General features: G+C 35.4%; 1 protein-coding gene across 2 annotated transcripts; it reads right to left on the bottom strand.

The window, feature by feature from the left end:
- Positions 1 to 14,723: 14,723 nt before the first annotated feature.
- On the bottom strand, positions 14,724 to 18,249 carry LOC121295362 (transmembrane protein 238-like). Of its 2 annotated transcripts, none has more exons than XM_041219877.1 (2): positions 17,681 to 18,249; positions 14,724 to 15,712 (listed from the first exon to the last, which is right to left on the bottom strand). In XM_041219877.1, the coding sequence occupies exon 1, from the start codon at positions 18,044 to 18,046 to the stop codon at positions 17,819 to 17,821; it is 228 nt and encodes a 75-aa protein (XP_041075811.1). In that variant the 5' UTR covers positions 18,047 to 18,249; the 3' UTR covers positions 14,724 to 15,712; positions 17,681 to 17,818. The 2 variants fall into 2 exon arrangements, with proteins under 2 accessions (XP_041075811.1, XP_041075812.1); XM_041219878.1 differs by lacking the exon at positions 14,724 to 15,712 and adding an exon at positions 16,884 to 16,924.
- Positions 18,250 to 20,889: the final 2,640 nt, after the last annotated feature.

The raw sequence follows: 20,889 nt of genomic DNA, 5'->3' as shown, positions 1-20,889 counted from the left end.
TCCCCCATTACAGTTCTTTTTATCCCACTACTGCTAAAAATACTATCACAAACAGTCCTAGTTGATTCACAGAGTGAGTGAATGGCAAGCAGGGGTCAGTGGGAGGGGGAGGGGCTCTACAGCTAAAACTACCTCTGAGAAATGTAAACAAACAAACGGCAACAACCATTTCGACAAGGCCGACTTTCTATAATAGAAAACACAGGAAGAGTAAACAAAAAAAATCTGTGTGAAATTGTTGATTATTACAACACATGAATATGATTCCAGTGTATTTGTTCATACACAGCATACTTTATTATTATTTAATGTAATACTAAAATAATGCAAGATACTTGTAAAATTTGACAAACATTTATTTGAAGGCACAGAGAAAGATTTCTAAATGTTTGTCACAAGTATTTTAGAAGTTCACAGCTTTATCAGTAGATATAAATACATACAACAAGTACTCTGTTTTCCTTCTGTTGGTAAAGCTGTGAACTTCTAAAATACTTGTGACAAACATTTAGAAATCTTTCTCTGTGCCTTCAAATAAATGTTTGTCAAATTTTACAAGTATCTTGCATTATTTTCCCCCCTTAAAGTCAAAAATAGCTTACAATATTTAAAAACAATATATAAAAAAGCTTGTTTGTTTGGTTTGAAATACGGTTTCATATTGACCTTGGGTGATCCCACTCTGAGCCATAAATGAAGCCCTTGTTTTCATCCCATTGTGGGCTGGTGTATTTTTAACTAACCCCACCCTCACCCCAGACCAACGCCTGCTTATGGTTAACCCTCCCCCATCCTATTGTAGTAAATTAAGCCCCACAAACTGCAGATTAAACTATTTCCGGTTCTGTTTTTTACATATCCTTTAGCCTCCAACCACTAATATCACCACCATTAAAAACATGACACCAGTCAATAATGCTGTAACAGTAGCATACATCCCCAGCCACAGTTAGAGCTATGAATATCATGAAGAAACAAATCACGGGACTTGTACATCCATACCATAGTCATGCGTGTGACATACAGATGCTTCCATAGTCACAGATACTGATACGTACAATATCTCATGTTAAAGGATGCCCGAACCGAGTTTCTTCACACTTGGATCTGAGTTTCTCTACATGTGTAAATGTCTGGCATGCGTATGTAAAAACATTTTTTAAATTGTGCTTTCTGTGTGAACTAAAAAACAGGTTAGAGATTGCATTACAGTTTGTTCTGTTTTGGTGAGATTTAAGTTCTCATTTAATTAATTGTAACATTTGTGATTGCGTGTAGGAAGTCACAAGTTAATTTCTGGGGGTTTAGAGCATTTTGCATTACCAGGGAACCCCCCATCCCTAGATTACATCCACCATTGGTTTTTTTATAATCCCAGGATCACCCCTGGTGAGTGGTTGATTCAATCCAGGGCGAATCACCAGTGCTGTAAAAAGCTCTAAAAACCCATAAGAAACCTGATATAGACTGATCAAACACTGTAAGACCCCTAATCAATACCCTTTTTAATTAGGTGAAAAGAAAAAAGCATTGATGAGGAATACGTCTAATCAAAATAAAAATTGCTGCAATTTTTCATTGTTTATTTCTGTATAATGATTTATTTTAGTTAAATCAACTGGACCCTAAACTAGAACAAATGTACAGAAATTCAGAAATATAAACATTGTTTTGGGTCTAGCTATAAGGAAGGTCAATCGATCCATCTTTTTGAAAGCAGCACACTGTCCAAAAACTCTTCACATAGCCTCCTTCCTATTTCACAGTGTAAAAAAAGGAAAAGCAGGGCACTGGGGAGAGCTGTTTGACAGCAGACTGGTACACATCCAGAATGATAATTGCAAGCTGTGCAGTACTCATGTTATCTGCCAGCAGGGCCCAAGAGAAGGAAGGGGATTATTTTACATCAGCCTACTATAATCACCACACATCATCTCTACAGCACAGTCTTTCACAGTATTCCTGGTGAAGTTCAGATCACTCAACAACTGAATACTACCATGCTTTTGTAAAAATCATAACCTAAACAAGCTATAATATTGTCTACTTCTATTTTAATATTCTTAATCAGTACCTAAAACAATATTCTTATTCATCTTGCTTAAGCTTCTCTTCATTTGCAAACGGCCCTTATTTAAGCCTCCACAGATGCCACATGCATTTTTGTACTGAATGTATTTGCATATGATTGGGGACCTGGATATTCAGGAGGTCAAACCTGACCTGGAGAATTATTTCATTAAAGCAATATCAAGTTCAACAGGATTCACTGTACAGTGTGACACAAGGCAAGCAGCAACAGTAATATTGATTCTCCCATTCAGAAGATACAAATCAATGGTTTGTGTTCTACCACTCTCATGATTGGATAAACCATTCCAATGACTTCCAATTGATTTTTAACTGTTGTATGTACATCAGTAGGGCCAGATTTTTCAAGTCTTTTACACCAAGGGCTGTAATATTGCAAATATTGGTCAAAGGCAATGGAGTATATAAATACCAAAGATCACCCAATGGATTAGCCATAAAAAATATATATTCTGAAGTTCCTGGGGTAGATACATATTGTTTTAATTTATATAGGAATAAGGTAGCAGACAAATGATGTAATCAATGAGATAAGGTCTTACACTGCTGTAAGAAGGCAGCAATGTTACTGCATATACACTCAAATACAAAGTGTAAACGTGTATTATAATAATGATTTTTATAAAATATAAAGAAATAATTAAAAACAAATACAATGTTTTATAAAAAAAAAAAAAAAAAAAATAAGCAGGAAAAGTAAAAGGCTTATTAAGAAATCAATAACAAATAGTGAGAATATGGTATATGAGGTAAACCTTTTGTAACAGCATGGTACAATGGTTAATGGTATCATCATGTTCCAATTTGTTGTTAAATAACACCGTGTAACAATTTTTTTTTTGTTTTTGTTTTTTTGTTCCTGGGTAGTAAGTGTTATTTCCTAATTGCTTATGCCACAAAAGTATAGAAAATGGCTATTATTCCCCACAAACTTTGATTTTGTGAAAAGGACAGTGATATTTCAAAATATCACTATTTCCAAAAGATTTAGAAGTGAGTAGTTTTTCGAGATTTACGATTATACAGTATCATCGTAAATCTCGAAAAACTACTCACTTCTAAATCTTTTGTAGTCATTTTTGTATTACTTTAGTATAAATACATGTTAATTTGGATTCATATGTTGTTTTTTACTGACTTTATGTGAACAAAAAGATACACATTTGCCCGTTTTCCCATTGGAAATAGTGCTATTTTTAAATATCACTGTCCTGGTCACAAAAGCAAAGTTTGTGGGGAATAATAGCCATTTTCTATACTTTTGAGGCATAAGCAATTAGGAAATAACGCTTACTACCCAGGAACAAAAACTGTGTCACATAGTGATAATCTCTCTTTGATTAATTATCATACAGCTCCACCTAGTGTCTTTAGGGAAAATAGGAACATTAAAAAACATTTTAGCAAAGTTTTTGTACTTGACTGCACCTCAATAAATGAATATATATATATATATATATATATATATATATATATATATACCCACACACACACACACACACACACACACACACACACACACACACACACACACAATCTATATATATATATATAATATATATATATAATTAGAAATAGGATTTTCCGATATAAGACATATATATAAAATATATATAATTTATATTTCCGTTTTTCCGTTTTGGGGACTTTTTTACAACCCCTGCAAAATAGAAAAAATAAATACAATTTATTCAGGACGTTTTGGACACAAAAGTCCTGCATCAGCTAAAATTACACAAAATTATTATATAGGATTAATACATGTGACACATTTGATCATCAAAGGTGGACTCCACAGGCTATATTAATTTATCATTTTGCTACTATATATCATACTGTATATGTGTTTTTTTTTTAAATAAATAAAATATAGTTGCATAATAATTCCTGGTAGGCTCTTCTTATATAACACCTATATTCCTTATTAAAAGGATTAAAACTATATTTTCATTAATATTCCTCAACATTGTGCTCAGTCCAATATGCACCTTTGAAATGATTCTGATATGTACTGTATGTTTCACAAGGCAGGAGCAATGTCTGATTGAGCATTACGATACCTGGCCCATGGAGGTCGGAGTGAAAAAGGGGTCTGTGATAGACTAGCTTTATATATTTTAGGGAAATAATGTAAAACTCATGGAGGTTAAGGGGTTAAATATGAATCGGATTAGATGAAGTGAATTACTCACACATGTTACTAGCATGTATTTAGTGCATTTCCATAATGTACGAGAACAATTGTTGAACCAGAATTGACATTATGAACTGGCAATATTTCTTGTAGTGCTATTAACTGCTAAAAGCATGCTTAAAACAAGGCATTTATTTTCTGGGGTGTATTCCTGCCTTCATCTTTTCAAGCTGCCTGCAAGCTACAGTAGCAGTGATTCTATCTGTGGAATTATTACAAGTATGCATGATTCTAGAGCCAGGACAATCTTAAACTATTAATAATGCAACCATTTCCCCTATATATATATATATATATATATATATATATATATATATATATATATATATATATATATATATATCATGAGAAAATAATGAGAAAACATATTGTGCTTTTGGGTATGATATTCTATAGTCTTTACTCTGTGTGAATGAGTAAAATATCAGTTTGATAATGGCCAGTGGCAGATCATATTTATTTTTCATATTATTTTGGCTCCTGTTTTAATTACTAGTTTGCAACAGCAGGTGTCACTGTGGTACTAAAGTTTCTGATTCGATACAAAAGCTCCTGAAGTCTTATCTTGATATTATAATTATACTTATTATGCAATAATTACAATGGCTGCTATTGTGTTGTAAAGGTCTGCCGCAGTAATCGGCACAGTACTTTTGCACTTTTCTCAGGCTTTTCACATGGCTATACACTATATAATGCCTGTACCATAGTTTACAATGGTCTACCATGCCTTGTTAAATGCTTTACCATACCTCTATGGGCTTTCATCTCTTAACATGAGTTCACTTTGCTTTATTACACTTTGTTTTGCTAATTCAATAAGGGTGCTACCACTTGAGTTACTACTAAGCTACAGCATCGAATTCCATGCTTAATAACAATAACAAAAGAAGAAGAATGAAAATCACAAAATAATATCATCCAAATACGATGAAGTTTTGGTTATGCATTCTTGACATTAACAAACTGGGCATCTGCAATTATAATAACAATTTGAGTATTGGGTAAATGTCACAAGCATGTTTTGTGAAAGCAATAAGTGTAAGTATCATATCATGTTGTTATGCTAAACCCTGGCTTTGTGTTATAATTGTTTGTCTAACTTTGACCATTTATAGCCTGAATTAAATCACTGTGATAATGTTACAATATTTTTTGCCGCCATTGTCTCAGTTGAACAATGCCCGAGTTCTATTTAGAAACACTAGTTTCCTATAGTACTGTTGTAAATACTATAGACAATTAGAATTTCCATAAAGGTTTGGGCTGAAAAACAAAGAAAGGGGTGCTAGGCAAAGGAGCCTCTAGTTTGCTATAGCATGTACTGTAATATACTATTGGAAACTATATTGATTTTGAACGGTACTATAGTATTGGTATACAGGGGGTTCAGTTCCCGCTAATTTCACAAACCTGAATTAACCAGTAACAACGACACTGAACAGTTATTGGTGCTCTGGACAAGTTGGCCTGCTTATTCTGCTTATTATTGTTATTTAAAAATTAATGTTCTGTTCTTTACAGTCAGGTGGCTTCTTGGCTCAGAAAGCTGTAAAAACAAGCTTTATTTTTTAAAAGCTTTCAAGGCACATGTATTAAACATACAATAACACTAGAATCATAATTGCATCGAGAAGATTTTACCATCCATTTAGGTATCTTATTGCAGTTTTGCCAGTCTGCTAATGCTCTTTTCCATGTAAAACCACAAGCTCCCAAAGGAGAAAATAATTACTTGGCTTGATTCTTTGGTCTGTTTTGTTCTGTGACCAAAAAATAAAATATAAAATGTTTACTGGCCTGGTAACTGGAATATGGACACTTAAACATGATTTTCCAATTATTTTCCGTGTTTGACCCATCAAGACTTGTTCCTTCCTATCTCACCATTTGGCCCTAATTTAATAACAAATAATCTAATTGCTGTTAAAATGTTCCTTGTGTTTTCTAGCTGTTACTATTTTACCCTGTAGTCTATTCCATGCATTTATAACTTCATACCTTCTGTTGAAACTTTTACTCAGGTTTAGCCCTCTTACCCTACTGTTGTCCCTGGCTATAGTAAATCCCACAATAGCTAAGCCAATTGTTCTTTTGAATTAACAAACACAAGAGGATATAACCTTGGATACAGCCAGGCAGGGTGAAAAGAATCTCCCAGTGAAAATATTTTATTAACAGGTTTCATGCTACACCGCACTGTTGGGAAAGAGCATTTCTGGAAGCAGTAGGTGTGCACAGCTTCCTATGTGGTGGCTATACAGCATTCTTCTGAAGACTAACATCAACTCTGTAAACAACTGTGTTGAAAGAGGCAAAATTAAATAAAAAACAGCACATGTTTAGGAGAGTACATTGAGATTCTGAAGCTTAGACAATTCCTTAAATTGGAGACTTCTTGTAATTTTAGGGCCGAGCATATGTCACAAGTAGGATTGCAGACTGACAGAAAAAGAAAAAAGTTTTGAGTGGGAGACTGTCAAACCATTATTGGGAATATAAGTATGTGAAATTATCAGTGGGATGTATACAAAAAATGTATCTTTGACCAGTGAAAGTATGATTATTCTTAACAGAATCAACTACAGTGTGATTTAGGAGCTAGATAAGATGAAGTTTAATGGTTTAATTGTTATTAGACTGCACTTCAAAATGCTGAAGATGAGGGGTTTCAGTAGAGTAGCTGACCAAAAAGCACATTTTCTCCATGGCTGTCTTAAGGCAGCATAGAATGTGACTGCTGTGGAGTCTGCATGGAATTATCCACCATGTCATAGTTGATTATGCAAACACTGTAATGGAATTTATTGCTATAGTTTTTCATAGGAATCTACCAGAGAAAGATGTGGGGGAATTAGGGTGTGAGTGCTGTAAAAGTGAAGAACATTGTTCTCTCTTATAATGATACTTATCAACTGTGATTGTGACGGGGTGTGGGGGAGTCTTGCCTTTTTGTAATATTTGTGTGAAATGTTATTCTGCCATTTACTATACACACAGGATTGAATTTAACAATGGTATAATTAAGTACTTGAATCTTGATGTCTCATCAGTCTGTTGGGTCGCCAATAATCCTAATTCAACTAGGTGGTAACTATCAGTTAGTTATACTTTTAATGCCTGGTGCTAGTGCTAGTATTAACTGTTTATGTCTACTTTAAAACAGCACTGTATGATTCAGTATATTTCGAATTTCCTTAAACAAAAATTAAACCTAGTAATACATTGAAGTGGCTTTTTCCTTTTACTGTTCTTTAAAAAATACAAACTAAACAGTATTTTGTGGTAGTTCACTGAAAAATAATGTTTTGTGAGCTTTGGAAACATTTTTTTGCTTTTGATTGTAAAATTCGCCAATTTTCAATTCTAGTCAATAACAACCTTACACTGACCAGATAATTTGTTTGAGTTTGTTAACTGGATGATTACAGTAATAAACCTCTGTAAATGTGCTATGTTTAGGGAAGAATACAGATGGCTCTTCAGTGAGCAGAGGAAATGACCATTTCAATTAAAAAAAAAAAAAAAAAAAAAAAAAAAAACACATTAAGGCACAACCAGAGATTCTCATTTCCGAATGTTTGGTCTAATCTCATTAACGTTCATTTTAAACTGGCTGCTGCTTGTTATATTGCCCTGCAAGCTTACACGTAATTTGTTTTTATTAATGGTGTGCTTTCTGTTGGTTTTCAATCATAAATGTGACATCACTTTAAGCTTTTTGCTGCTGTTTTGTTGTTGTTGTATACCTTGGAATGGCGCTGGTGGAAGTGTTTCGACTATACTGAATGTTTTGTATTTATCTTTAAAGTAGCTAGCTTTTTATTTCCTTCATTTTAATTCCTTTTAGCGCAAAAAGCAGTTTAACATTTCTGATGCTATGGATTAACATCAGGGATGAAGAAATGTAAAACATATTATTGGGTATTAAAAAAGGGAAATGGGTAGCTATATTACATTTCAGTTAAGCAAATAGGGATAAGGGATATAAGTGGAGTTTTTGGCACACACATCATTAGTTTATCCTGAAGGCACACATACTCCCGGAGCAGGCAATTTAAATACTGCCAGATTGCGTGTATGCTGCTGAAGCCCTAATTCAAATATTACCAGTTATTCAAAAAGCCCTACCCTTTCTTTTTCTTTTTTTGCTATAGAGTTTTTATAAGAACATAAGAGCATAAGAAGACTTACGAACGAGAGAAGGCCACTCGGCCTGTCCAGCTCCTAGTAACTGAAATCTAACCCTTGTGAAGCTGGTTCTTTAAGAAAATGATTCAGCAACAAAAACATGGTAAGGCAACCCATTCCATACCCTCACCACTGTCTGGGTCAAGACCTCTCCTAGCCTGTGCTCAAAGTCTATCTCCACTTAATATGAGAAAAAAAACTTTTCCAAATGAATTGAAACCAAATTCATTTAACCTTTCCTGGTTAGTTAAAGTCCTTGGCTCAGACTTTTAAATCAACCAAACGTTTACCTAAAGCAAGGTTTCATATTTCCATTTGGGAGATGGGTTATTTGGCTAAAGCAATATGGTTTTGAATGGTGGTTCTATAAATTCTATAATTTGCATTATCAGCAAGATATTGTATAATGCACCTGATGGGATAACGCCATCAAACTGCGTAGAATTATGTTTCTTATCGTAAGGGACTGTCACAGACAATTAATGATAATAGTCATTAGATCCTTTTGCATGGAAGGCCTTAGTTGCAAGGATGTGTGGTTCTTTGATGGACCCAGATTCAGTTAAAATGTGTTTGCCCACTGATGATGGGAATGAGAATGCAGAGATGGGAGCCCAGCTAACAAGATTTAAGCCTGTTGTTGTGTTCACAGAGACACTTCGAGCTGAGCCCTGAGCATTTGAATCTTGCTGTGAACAAGCAGACTTATTAGATATGGATTGGATGATATAAATTGAAATAAATTGCTAATAATAATATTGTAGGATCTTGTATGTTGTATCCTTTTGAATAAGTATGTGTAAGCGGGAGTCTATTCCAATGAAGGGGAGCAAGAAGGGAAAAGGAATGGAAACGGGATTGGGAACAGGGTGAGGGTGGGACAGAGAGGAACAATAGGGATTGGGAGCGTAAGGGACGTGAGGGAACATAGTAGGTAATCAATGCAGCCAGATAAGGTATGGCAAGACCATGGAGAGCTTTATACACAAGGGTAAAGAATTTAGTGTAGCTGGAGGAAGAGAGGGGAAGTATGAAAGGAGTGGGGGAGGCTAAATATGTTGTGGAGTTTCATATTTCATATTAATTAAAACACTAGCCTTGGCAAATACACAGGATGTCTGAAACCTGCATGTGCAGGCATATTTTTAGGAACAGACAGGTCAGGTTTAGTCCAAGCATGGCACAGTTAAATAAGACTATTATATTTAACATGTTCATTATAGCCTAAATTTAAATGAAAATAACTGACCAGTGTATGCTTAGTAGTTTCAAACAAGGGCTTATGATAAACCCCTACAGTGTCTGTTCAATAAATTGTTAAACACACATACCTGTATATGAAAGTAAACTAATCTGAAAAGGTGAAATGGTGTACTGCTCAGAGGAAATATATGGTAGACCCAGCTTAATATATTCACACAAAAAGTTGATGTTATATATAAAACAGCATCTCTTTTAATACACATATAAACTTGTATTGTATTGTAGCAAGGATCCTGTAAACTTTGGTTCACCTGAGGTTTTAGAGAAAGGAGGGGTTGAAAATGAGAACTATTGCATCATATTCTAATATTTTTGAAAAGAAGTTATATCCAATTAATTTTTAATGTTTTTTTTATAAACTCCAATTAGTTTTAAAAAAAAGTTGACTGGATCCTTCTAGAATATATTATTAACTCAAAGATAAGAACTGTCAAGGCAGATTGATGATCAGATTTAATTGGGACTCCTGATGTACTCAATGGAGGGAAAATCCTATATAAACCCATAGCAAGACCCCATTCACAAGCATTGAACTTGATCTTGCAATCTGATGTGGTCCATTCTGTGAAGGTCTCTGAAAAAACTAACTGCCGTTTGGTCATATTTAGGAGTCTCTGCCTTTTGAAGACCGTTCTTATTTTTCATTATTCATTCAATTAAGCTTCACTTTACTGATCTCTTTGAATGCTATTTCTCTAATGTAGTGGTCTTCCTACAGTTTTACAGTAGGAAATCTGATACATTGGAAGTGAAGAAATACAATAGTATTTGACCTGCCAGTCATGACTGCTGTTTTGGTTAAGCTTGCTAACTGCACAGAATGCTCGAATTGCATTTGTAGTTTGCAGTCCGATATTTATTTAAAGCTATAAATCCCCCATGTGTTTTTAAAATGTAGGAAAAGAATGTCAACTGTTACAGTTTGACCCAAATACTATATGTTACAGTACGTAGGAAATGAAATGAAATTTTTTAAGGAGATTCATTAAACGTAAACATGTCATGCCTCTCCTACATACTGTGTTTCTCTGTACCGTGCTTGCAATCAAACTGGTTCTTGCTGACCTCACAATTAAAGAGAGCAATTCAGTGGCACTGGAATAATTTTTAAAGTGGGGGTACTGAAAGCCATTGAACAAAACTGTAACGCCTGTATATGATAGAACCCATACAAAGCCAGGGGGTGCTATTGCACCCCCAGTACCCCTAGTTCCAGAGCCCTTGGAGCAATTTACACCTCTCAGGCTGTTGCCACCTCAGTATCAGGTGACGGCAGTTTGCTCTTCAATTAATCTATTTCATTGTAAACATGGGTGCGTGTTACGTGATGGTATTGAAGAAAGATCAGGTTTAATTACTCTAGCTGGGTTTTGTAAATACGAGAATAGAAATTCCCATAAATGGGAGGAATGCATCTCTCTCACACGTCAGTAACCAAATGTTAGCTTAACTAACTCTATATGTAAAGCAAACATGGTACACAGCTAATGTGCCAGAGTCCTTCTGAATGCTTTGCTTACTTCTCTTGTTTTGTCTGCATAGCAATACATTTTTACCTTTTAAGTTATATAGCATTTCACTGCTGATGCAATACAGTGCTAGTATTTAACTGTAATCCTGTGTTTTTAGCTTCAAATTATTTGGATTGTACAAGCTTCCGGCTTTCTGTGTGGTGTGAAGTTTAAATGACGTCTGACTGGACTCTTTGACAAGAGAATTATACCCTTAGGATGCATAAACATGTATATAAACAACAAAAAACAAGTTCAGCACGTTGTCATTGTTTTCAGTGATTATATACAGTTTAAAGTATTCTATAGTCTTTTCTGGCATTCGAATGCTAAGTTAGTTCTGGATCAATATTTGGAATACAGTAAAAAAAAATAAAATAAAAAAAAAGGCTCACATCTAGGTTGATAAACCCTACTCACACTTCTGTGCATGTCAATGACAGCCTTTCCACACTGCCTATAAAATTTGTGATCATCTTGTTATGGAAATGTATTTGTGAATCACATGAACGCAGTCACATGGTTTCAAATCACACATTATTTAAGGATAAGGTATAAATTGTATCTATTAGGGAGACTAATTCACTGAGCCATAAATCTGAGGGTGACAAAAAACAAAATACTAAAGTAGTGTGGAACAGGTTCATTTGAAACTGCTGTGGTATTTAAGACAGAAGCCTACATGCACTGATTAAAAAGGTCTTGTTTGTTTGTTCCCCTGTGTTCTTCACAGATCCAGTTTTACAGGTACTGCCAGCTAGCTCTGACAAAGAAAACCTTAACATAGCCTTTCATGGAAGAGTTGCTGCTATAAACAAGTCTAACAAGTTGGTATGATGAAAAATTCTAGTTGCTAACAAAGTTATGCTACAAAGATTCTGCTATTTTGCATTTGACCATAATTAATGTCAGATGTTACAACTATGCGTTTGCTATGTCTACCATAATTAATTATCACTTTATCACTACTCTGTGTTTGCCATACACTGACAATGCTTTCATACTGATAAACTCTTACTACTGTATACCTAAGAGGCTTTTAAAACTTAAAAAATGCCATTACCTAAAGATCTAGTGCAAGGGTAGTTACAATAGTATGTCATGCAGACAGTACTATATCCTAATTAAAATTACAGCAACTGCTGGTGAGCTGGTAACCAACTAGTACATGGGATTTGGAGCAAACATTTCTTACTGGGCATTATATATAAAGGCAGGTATATCAGCAGGTATATAAAATCAGACAGCAAATAAATCCATTGAGGAGTGTTGCCAACAAACAGCTGACTTTAGAACTTTACAGTTAATGGATTTTAATAGAGTCATTTCTTAGACCAGTTTAACCAGATCCTCAACCAGCACCAAGTCTCCTGAACCAGCATGACCAGCTGAAAACCATCAACCCACCAGTTCTAACCAGCATACACCAGTGTGCTATTGTGTTGCCAATTCAGGTGATTATATGGTCTTCAAATGGTTCCACTAGCAAAGATTACAGGTTAAAAAGAATTCAGAGAATGCTGTGTGTCTTCTTCTGCAGTATATTTAAAAACTTAATAAACCTTTTAAAGACAAGTGCAGGGACTTACACATACAGTATTTTCCTGGTTGATAAGGGTTCAAGTTTGAATGGAAAGTCACTGCGGGTCATACAGTCTGTAGAAAAACAATCCTTTATTACTAATGAGTAATGTGCACAAACAGCATTGTGTAGGTAACAAAAGTTTCTGTGTTTGCTCAATAGCTTTCCATTCCGTGATTACAAAATCGCAGTAATACAATGGATATACAGTAGCTTAGCTTGGTTGTAATTGTAAAGGTAGCTCTAACTGTATTTTTTCCAATACAAGTCTTTTTGTCAACTGGATTAATTAAGATTCCCTTTGCAAATGAAGTTATTTTAAAGTGTACTGCTGTTTTAGTAACATATGAGATAACATGGGTGTAATAAAGGGATTGTGGGAAATAAGCAACATAAAAGAATTATAAAAAGGTACTTTACTGAAAGTGAACTTTGAAGCTGCATATGTATATAGGTTACACAGATAAGTTTCAACTTCAAGAAAAATAATCACTTTTGATATAGAAATAAATAAATACATACACTTCTTTCTGTACAGTTTGTCAGCTGTCTTAGCCTGTTACAGCATGTGAATAAAAGTGACCTGCTGGTTTTCACTCGACTTTGGCGTTGGAGCGATATCTTTTCTTCATTGTGCGGATCTGTGTGGGGCTTGTGATTCGTGTTACATTGGAGATTGACACATCTGTTCTATTGCTTGTTGGACACTGTTTTCAAGGTGCAGTTAGCAGCACCATTCCATTATAAATCAAGACATTGAAACGAGAAAAAAACTGGTTCGAAATATTGATCTCAACCAGAATTCAGTCAACCTTCGACGGCAATACAGTGGCAATCATTGAAATCCAAAGACTCTGTACAATGGTTGACCAGTACCATTGGGATACCATTTTCAATTTTACGTACCAATAAACACTGGTAATTTATTGCTGTACAATAGTACCACTATTGTGGGCTCCCGAATGGCGCATCCAGTAAAAGTCCTATAGTCTGGACGTCACCGGTTTGAGTCCAGGCTATTTCTTTGCCCACCAAGGATTGAAGCTCTCAGGGGGCAGAGCACAATTGGCCGAGCACTGCCCGGGGGGAGGGAGGGTTAGGTCAGCCAGGGTGTCCTCGGCTCACCGTGCAACAGCAACCCCTGTGGTCTGGCCAGGCTTCTGCGGGCTTGCCTGTAAGCTGCCAGGGCTGCGTTGTCCTCCGACACAGCAGCTCTGGGTGGCTGCATGGTGAGTCTGGAGTGTGTAAAAAAGCAGGCAGCCAATGGCACATGCTTTGAGGGACAGCGAGTGTTCGTCTTCACCTCTCCCAAGTCAGCGCATGGGTGGTAGTGGTGAGCTGAGCTAAACAAAATAATTGGACACTACTAAATTAGGGAGAAAATAACAAAAAACTAATTGGCGACTACTAAATTTAAACACAAAAACCTCCCAGAACAAACAAAAAAAAATCAATGTTACCACTATTGCACCAGCCGGATGTTTGATTGTATGAATGAAAGCGATGGCAATCTTAAAAGATCAAAACAAAAGTAATTTTTGTTTGGCTTCACTGCGGGGTCTACAGGTCTAGTTTTACAGGCATTCGTGATACTAGCAGCTAGCTCTGACAAAGAAGGTATTCAACTGGTTCAGATTAAAAATAGCTCTTAATTGAAAAGTGGATGTCAGTTTACACCTGTTGACAAATATTGCAAAGAAATGCCTACCATTCACGGTTGAACAGATGAGTACATCAAACAATGATGCAGGTAGAAACTAATAGTCAGTATAACAATATAGCGAAGAAAGTTTATGTGTTGAAATGTTGTTAAAAGCACTTGTCTAAATAAGTCATGTTAAACACTCGATAAGCACACATTAGGAAAACAACCCACTGTATTTTGGCCATATTCACAAATAACACTTTATTGTTATTGCTCACTTGAGTGTGCTTTCTCGATGTGAAAAAAAAAACCAAACATGTTTCTGAATATCTTCTGTCATAAACATTTTGTTGATTTAGTGTATTTCGATTCTGGTACAGCCAAACAGAGAGGGTGTAAAACTGTCCTGTTGCTCTGCCACTGGTGGTAGAGTATTGGTGTATATAAATATGCTTTGTGTTTAAAGCTAATGCATGCTAGGTTTGAAAACATGAAATTGTAGATTGTTGTCATGATGTGGACTTTTGTCACTGCTGGAATCAGAAATGTGTATGTCTATCTTCCCTTTCTTCAGGTCAGTAGCATTCATGTTACATTCATTTTATTTAATTCTCAATAAAAAACAATACAACAATTATACATCCCAGCAATATGAATAAAAACACATGAATACACACGTGTACATACAGTACACACATACTGTATATTAAAAGATCCAGACAGTTATATTTAAATTACATTACAGCCAAAACAAGGTCACCTCAAACGCAATTACATTGAACAGTTGTAAACATCTGTGAACAGTATCAGTAGTATTTAAATTCGTTATTGATTGTGACGATGGCATCGCATTTACAAATAGTATGGCACACGGACAAAACAGACTGGTTATGATCTCATGGTTTAGACTTGAGGTCACAATTTAAAAACATTGGAGGACATTTACTGTAAATCAATGTTACCCAAAAGTCCAACAGAAATTCCATAATTGTCCATAAATGTCCATTCTGTGTGAAATAAATAGCTTGAATGGTTTCAGAGGACAAGATGTATCCATGTGCTGTGCAAACTCCAAAAAGGGACATCTTGTAATGTGCAGCCTTATGTCTATTTTGGTTATATTACACACAATAAAGTGCTAATTGAATGCAAAAGTATATCTCTTCATTATCTGTAGTTAGTTTCTTTAATGGTGCATGTCTTTGTGACCTTTCAATCTTGAGTTAAACTCCTTCCTAAAGAAAAAAATAAAATGTTTTCAAATTCATTTCATAAATACCAAATACAAAGTGACATTTTACACTGATACAGGTGGGAGTTATTTCTCAACCTTGTTGTAAAAAAGGAATCAATGCACCCAGGACGTTAACAGGTAGGACTATGGAACTACACGATTTAAAAAATGTAATTGTAAATTGTTTGCTCTTATGCTCTTACTGCTCTTACATGCTCTTACTGCAACAACCCCCCCCCCCCCCTTTTTTTTTTTAAGAAAAAGATTAACACCTGTGTATGTTCTGTTCTAAACCGTTGACAACAAAAGTCGTAAGCACACTGCAAAGGTCTGTGAGATTTGAATGCTACTGACTGTTGTATGATTAGCGCTGGTATAAGGAGCGCTATACAATAGCGAACAACTGTTTAAAACGCATTCGGTAGCAGAAATACATTCATGTAATCAATATATATATATATATAAATAAAATAGGTATTTTGTTTTTCAACTAATTCAAAATTAAATTTTAAAGAACGTCATTCATTAAAAACCTGTGTGTGTGTGTGTGTGTGTGTGTGTGTGTGTGTATTTTACTGTGTCAGTTTCCGTTATTACGCACTTCTTCAACATTATCATATACAGCTCTGGAAAAAATTGAGAGACCACTGCAAAATTATCAGTTTCTCTGGTTTTACTATTTATAGGTATGTGCTTGGGTAAAATGAACATTTTTGTTTTATTCTATAAACTACTGACAACATTTCTCCCTAATTCCAAATAAAAATATTGTCATTTAGAGCATTTATTTGCAGAAAACTGGTCAAAATAACAAAAAAGATGCAGTGTTGTCAGACCTCGAATAATGCAAAGAAAATAAGTTCATATTCATTTTTAAACAACACAATACTAATATTTTAACTTAGGAAGAGTTCAGAATTCAATATTTGGTGGAATAACCCAGATTTTCAAGCACAGCTTTTATGTGTCTTGGCATGTTCTCCACCAGTCTTTCACATTGATGTTGGGTGACTTTATGCCACTTCTGGCGCAAAAATTCAAGCAGCTCGGCTTTGTTTGATGGCTTGTGACCATCCATCTTCCTCTTGATCACATTCCAGAGGTTTTCAATGGGGTTCAGGTCTGGAGATTGGGCTGGCCATGACAGGGTCTTGATCTGGTGGTCCTCCATCCACACCTTGATTGACCTGGCTGTGTGGCATGGAGCATTGTCCTGCGGGAAAAAACAATCCTCATAGTTGGGGAACTTTGTCAGAGCAGAAGGAAGCAAGTTTTCTTCCAGGACAACCTTGTACTTGGCTTGATTCATGCCAAAGCTGCCCGATTCCAGCCTTGCTGAAGCACCCCCAGATCATCACCGATCCTCCACCACATTTCACAGTGGGTGCGAGACACTGTGGCTTGTAGGCCTCTCCAGGTCTACGTCTAACCATTAGACAACCAGGTGTTGGGCAAAGCTGAAAATTGGACTCATCTGGGGGTGCTTCAGCAAGGCTGGAATCGGGCAGATTTGTCTTTGTGAAGAGCGCATGAATCTTTATTGTTATTTTGACCAGTTGTCATTTTCTGCAAATAAATGCTCTAAATGACAATATTTTAATTTGGAATTTGGGAGAAATGTTGTCAGTAGTTTATAGAATAAAACAAAAATGTTCATTTTACCCAAACACATACCTATAAATAGTAAAACCAGAGAAACTGATAATTTTGCAGTGGTCTCTTAATTTTTTCCAGAGCTGTATATGTATTTTACATTAAAAGAAAATTCGCAGTTACATCACATCGTTAACTGCAAGTTTGTTTTTTTTTAAAAGAAAGTTTTTCATGTACCCTCTTCAGTGACTCCCACATCCCGTAATTTGCATTTAAGAAATAAAGGGGACACACTCCATTTCAAAAAACACTTTTACAAGAGACAATCGGTTCTACTATATAGTGCACGCAGACGTGTGCTGCTTTCACAACAAACCTTTTAGTAATCAAATCTCTCGGGATTTCTTCTGTTCTCCAGCGGGGGGATTTCCAGGGAATCCTTTACCCTTGAAATGTTCACGGTTTCATTAGTATTGCTTGTAGTTCAACAAGTCTACATGTAAGTGACAAAGTTTCAAGCTAAGCGCAGCTCTTCATAAGATACCTCAAGGTTGACACTGTACCAGCATATCCAAAAGACGAGGCTCAGGGATATTATGATCGCTCCGGTATAAATGAAAAAGTCCCAATATGTGAAATGGGCAAAAATTCCAAGTAAAAGGAGAGTAATCCCAGCAACATCAAACACTAAAGCAATCACAAAGATAGGGAAGCTTCGCCCCACAATTTTTGAGCATCCCATCACAAGATGTGCTTTACTACACGGCACACAAGGGACAATTGAATAAGTGCTCAGGTGTACCAAAACAAGCGCCCCTTTATAAACACACGGGAGTTTCTCTGTAAGTTACACACGCCTCCCAACTGACTGAATGCTATGACTACTGTAATATTGTCACTTGTATTGTAATGTGATATTTATTTTAACAACGATTGCATTTTAACGTGTAGAATATGTCTTTCATTACAATTACCGATTCGTGAATTTACTAAAGTATAATCTATCCTTCTTTTTTCTTTCTTTCTTTCTTTCTATTGATGACGGTGAATATAAGAATAAAAAAGAAAAGATCAATATTAAATTTTATTAATTGTAATATTATAATAATATTAAGATCATTAGGATATGTATGATTAAAGATTAGGTGATATCAATTAATACATCGCTAACGTTTTAGTGCACTTTAATGAATTAAAGTGCACTAAAACTGTAAACTGTAATTTATCATTTAGGAAAGTGTCCTTTATGTAAATATAGTACAATTCGCTTCTTAATTAAAGTTCCTTACTCTGTGTACATATTTTCTGCCTACTCACCTTTCTTTATGTTCCATGAAATGATTTTAAGGCAGGGTTTACACACAAAGAGAGAATGTTTTATTACCACAAACTGTTCATTAAAGGCGTGGGTTGCCGAACTAAGGATGACCACACATTAACTCTAAAAATAAAATCGTTCGAATTAAACAATACATGCATTCATCTCTTAAAATATAGTATAGAGGATCCTGCTATTGATGTGATACAGTCGTTTGAAAAGTCATTGTATCAGACAGTTTGTATCAGATGAGCTGGTAAAGACATTACATTAAAATTAGTTTTACTTCTAATTCTTCTTATTTAACTACACAAGCCCAGTTCTGAGCACTAGTCTAAAACAGTTTCATGAAGATTAAACTTAAATCTATCAAAACAGATTTTTTATGCAGGCCCATTGTTTTCAAACAACAAAGGAAAACTTGTTTTCTAAATATTTAAAGCTTGGCAGACCTTATAAAAACAAAGTATGAAGCAACAATTTTTAATACTTTAGATTTATCAGTGATACAACCCCCGCCCTTGTAGCCTAAAGGCATTACAGTAGGCATTCTTTCTTTTAGCACTGGACCAAGGTGTGACAGAAAGGAATTTAATTCAGTTTCACACAGAAGCTGGGTGGTTGGGGAGTCAAAGCCTATGAATGATAACAATTAGGTCTCCTCAAAAGATTTGCTAGATCGTAACCTTGTTATGCGTTGAAACTCTACATGATTAACTTCCATAAAAAGTAAAAGGTTAGTAAATAGTTACCCATGCATGTGCATTTAAAAAAAGGAGCGCTTAAGAACCAAGGGTTCATCCATAACTGGCCCTTGTAACACAACAGCGAGGGGAATGTTCCAGAAAACAGGACCAGGCAGTAATGTGCCGAGGGTAATTCCTGATGTGGGAAGCCTGGGAACAATAACTGCTTGCTAGATTAATTATGCAGATATTATGTCAGATAATTTATTCTTATGTGGCGAGTCCTCATCATTTATCACTATCTTAAGCCAACTGCCCCCAAACCACCCTGAGCCTGTACTAACTGGAATTAAAGGAATAGTACTCCATTGTAACCAAAGTTTTAAACAGAATTTTCACTTGGACGTTTTATCATTGTGCTCAATCTCAAATGTTGCCTGAAGCTAAAGACTGTCCTCAGCTGTGTTAAGTAGCTTTAAATGACATTTTCATTGTTACCATTTATGATCTCAAATAGCCTGCTGTTTTTTTTTTTTTTTTTTAAAGTATTTTTATTCATCTGGTTCTCTTCAGTCTTAGTTGTCAATCATAGATACAGGCTAGACGGGCCAATATGTCTATTTTAGTTGTGCCATCTAGTGAGCACCTTCTCTGTAGTAACAAAAATGTAAGGAGACCAATATAGTTACATACTACTTAATTTGTGGTATTGCATTATTATTAATCTGCAATAATGTAAAAAATAAAACAGAAAAAAAAATTGTAATCTTCTGCTCAGTGATTAGGAGACCAGTAGCCATGTTGTTGATTGTACACATTGTTCTCTATGCAGTTTTGAAAGCCCATGGATTTTCATTCTTAGAGGAGAATTAATACAACACTGCTTTGTTGTTATTTTCCTTTTTGTTTTACATGGGATTTCACTTATCAAATTCAAACATATTCAAGAGGTGTGTTGGAAGGCTGATTGAAATATGCCTCAGAACAGGCACATACTGTGGGAGATAAACTGCCTCTGTATTTTGCTACTGCTGTTATAAACGTATGCATGTTATTTTGTACGTAACATGGGTCATTGATTTAAGGCAAATGAGTTGTGTTGGACATGACAGCATGCAGGTTAGTCAGCTGAACTTTCATAGTGCATGTAAATCCTGGTTTTGGTAGATCTTTTCAGTTCATGTACACCAGATGATTCTGAACCTGTTATACCGGAACGTCAAAGGGTATAGTCCTTGTCGTTTCTGTACTTTTATGCAAAACAGAAATGATCGCAAACAGGGCTTTTGTTTCGAGGGATGTAATGACAGTGGCCAGTCATACACCAGGTTGGTGCATACGATGAGAGCTTTGACTTGGAGAGCATACAGGAGTCCTTACTTCAATCAATGATTATGGTTGTGTCTATTTAAGTCTATCTCATTTCCAATCCAAGAAAGTACCAGTATACTTTGAATAGGTATTCACTGTGTACTCTGCATGCCCTGCGTGTAGTCAGATGACAATGGAAAACCACAGAGAACAATATAGCTTTAGTTTGTCATATTCATTGTCAGGTGAGAAAACTGATAACGTGGCTTT

The sequence above is a fragment of the Polyodon spathula genome, chromosome 20 (genome assembly GCF_017654505.1).
Source record: "Polyodon spathula isolate WHYD16114869_AA chromosome 20, ASM1765450v1, whole genome shotgun sequence".
Lineage (NCBI taxonomy): Eukaryota > Metazoa > Chordata > Actinopteri > Acipenseriformes > Polyodontidae > Polyodon > Polyodon spathula.
This window is presented reverse-complemented; position numbering and strand designations above follow the sequence as displayed.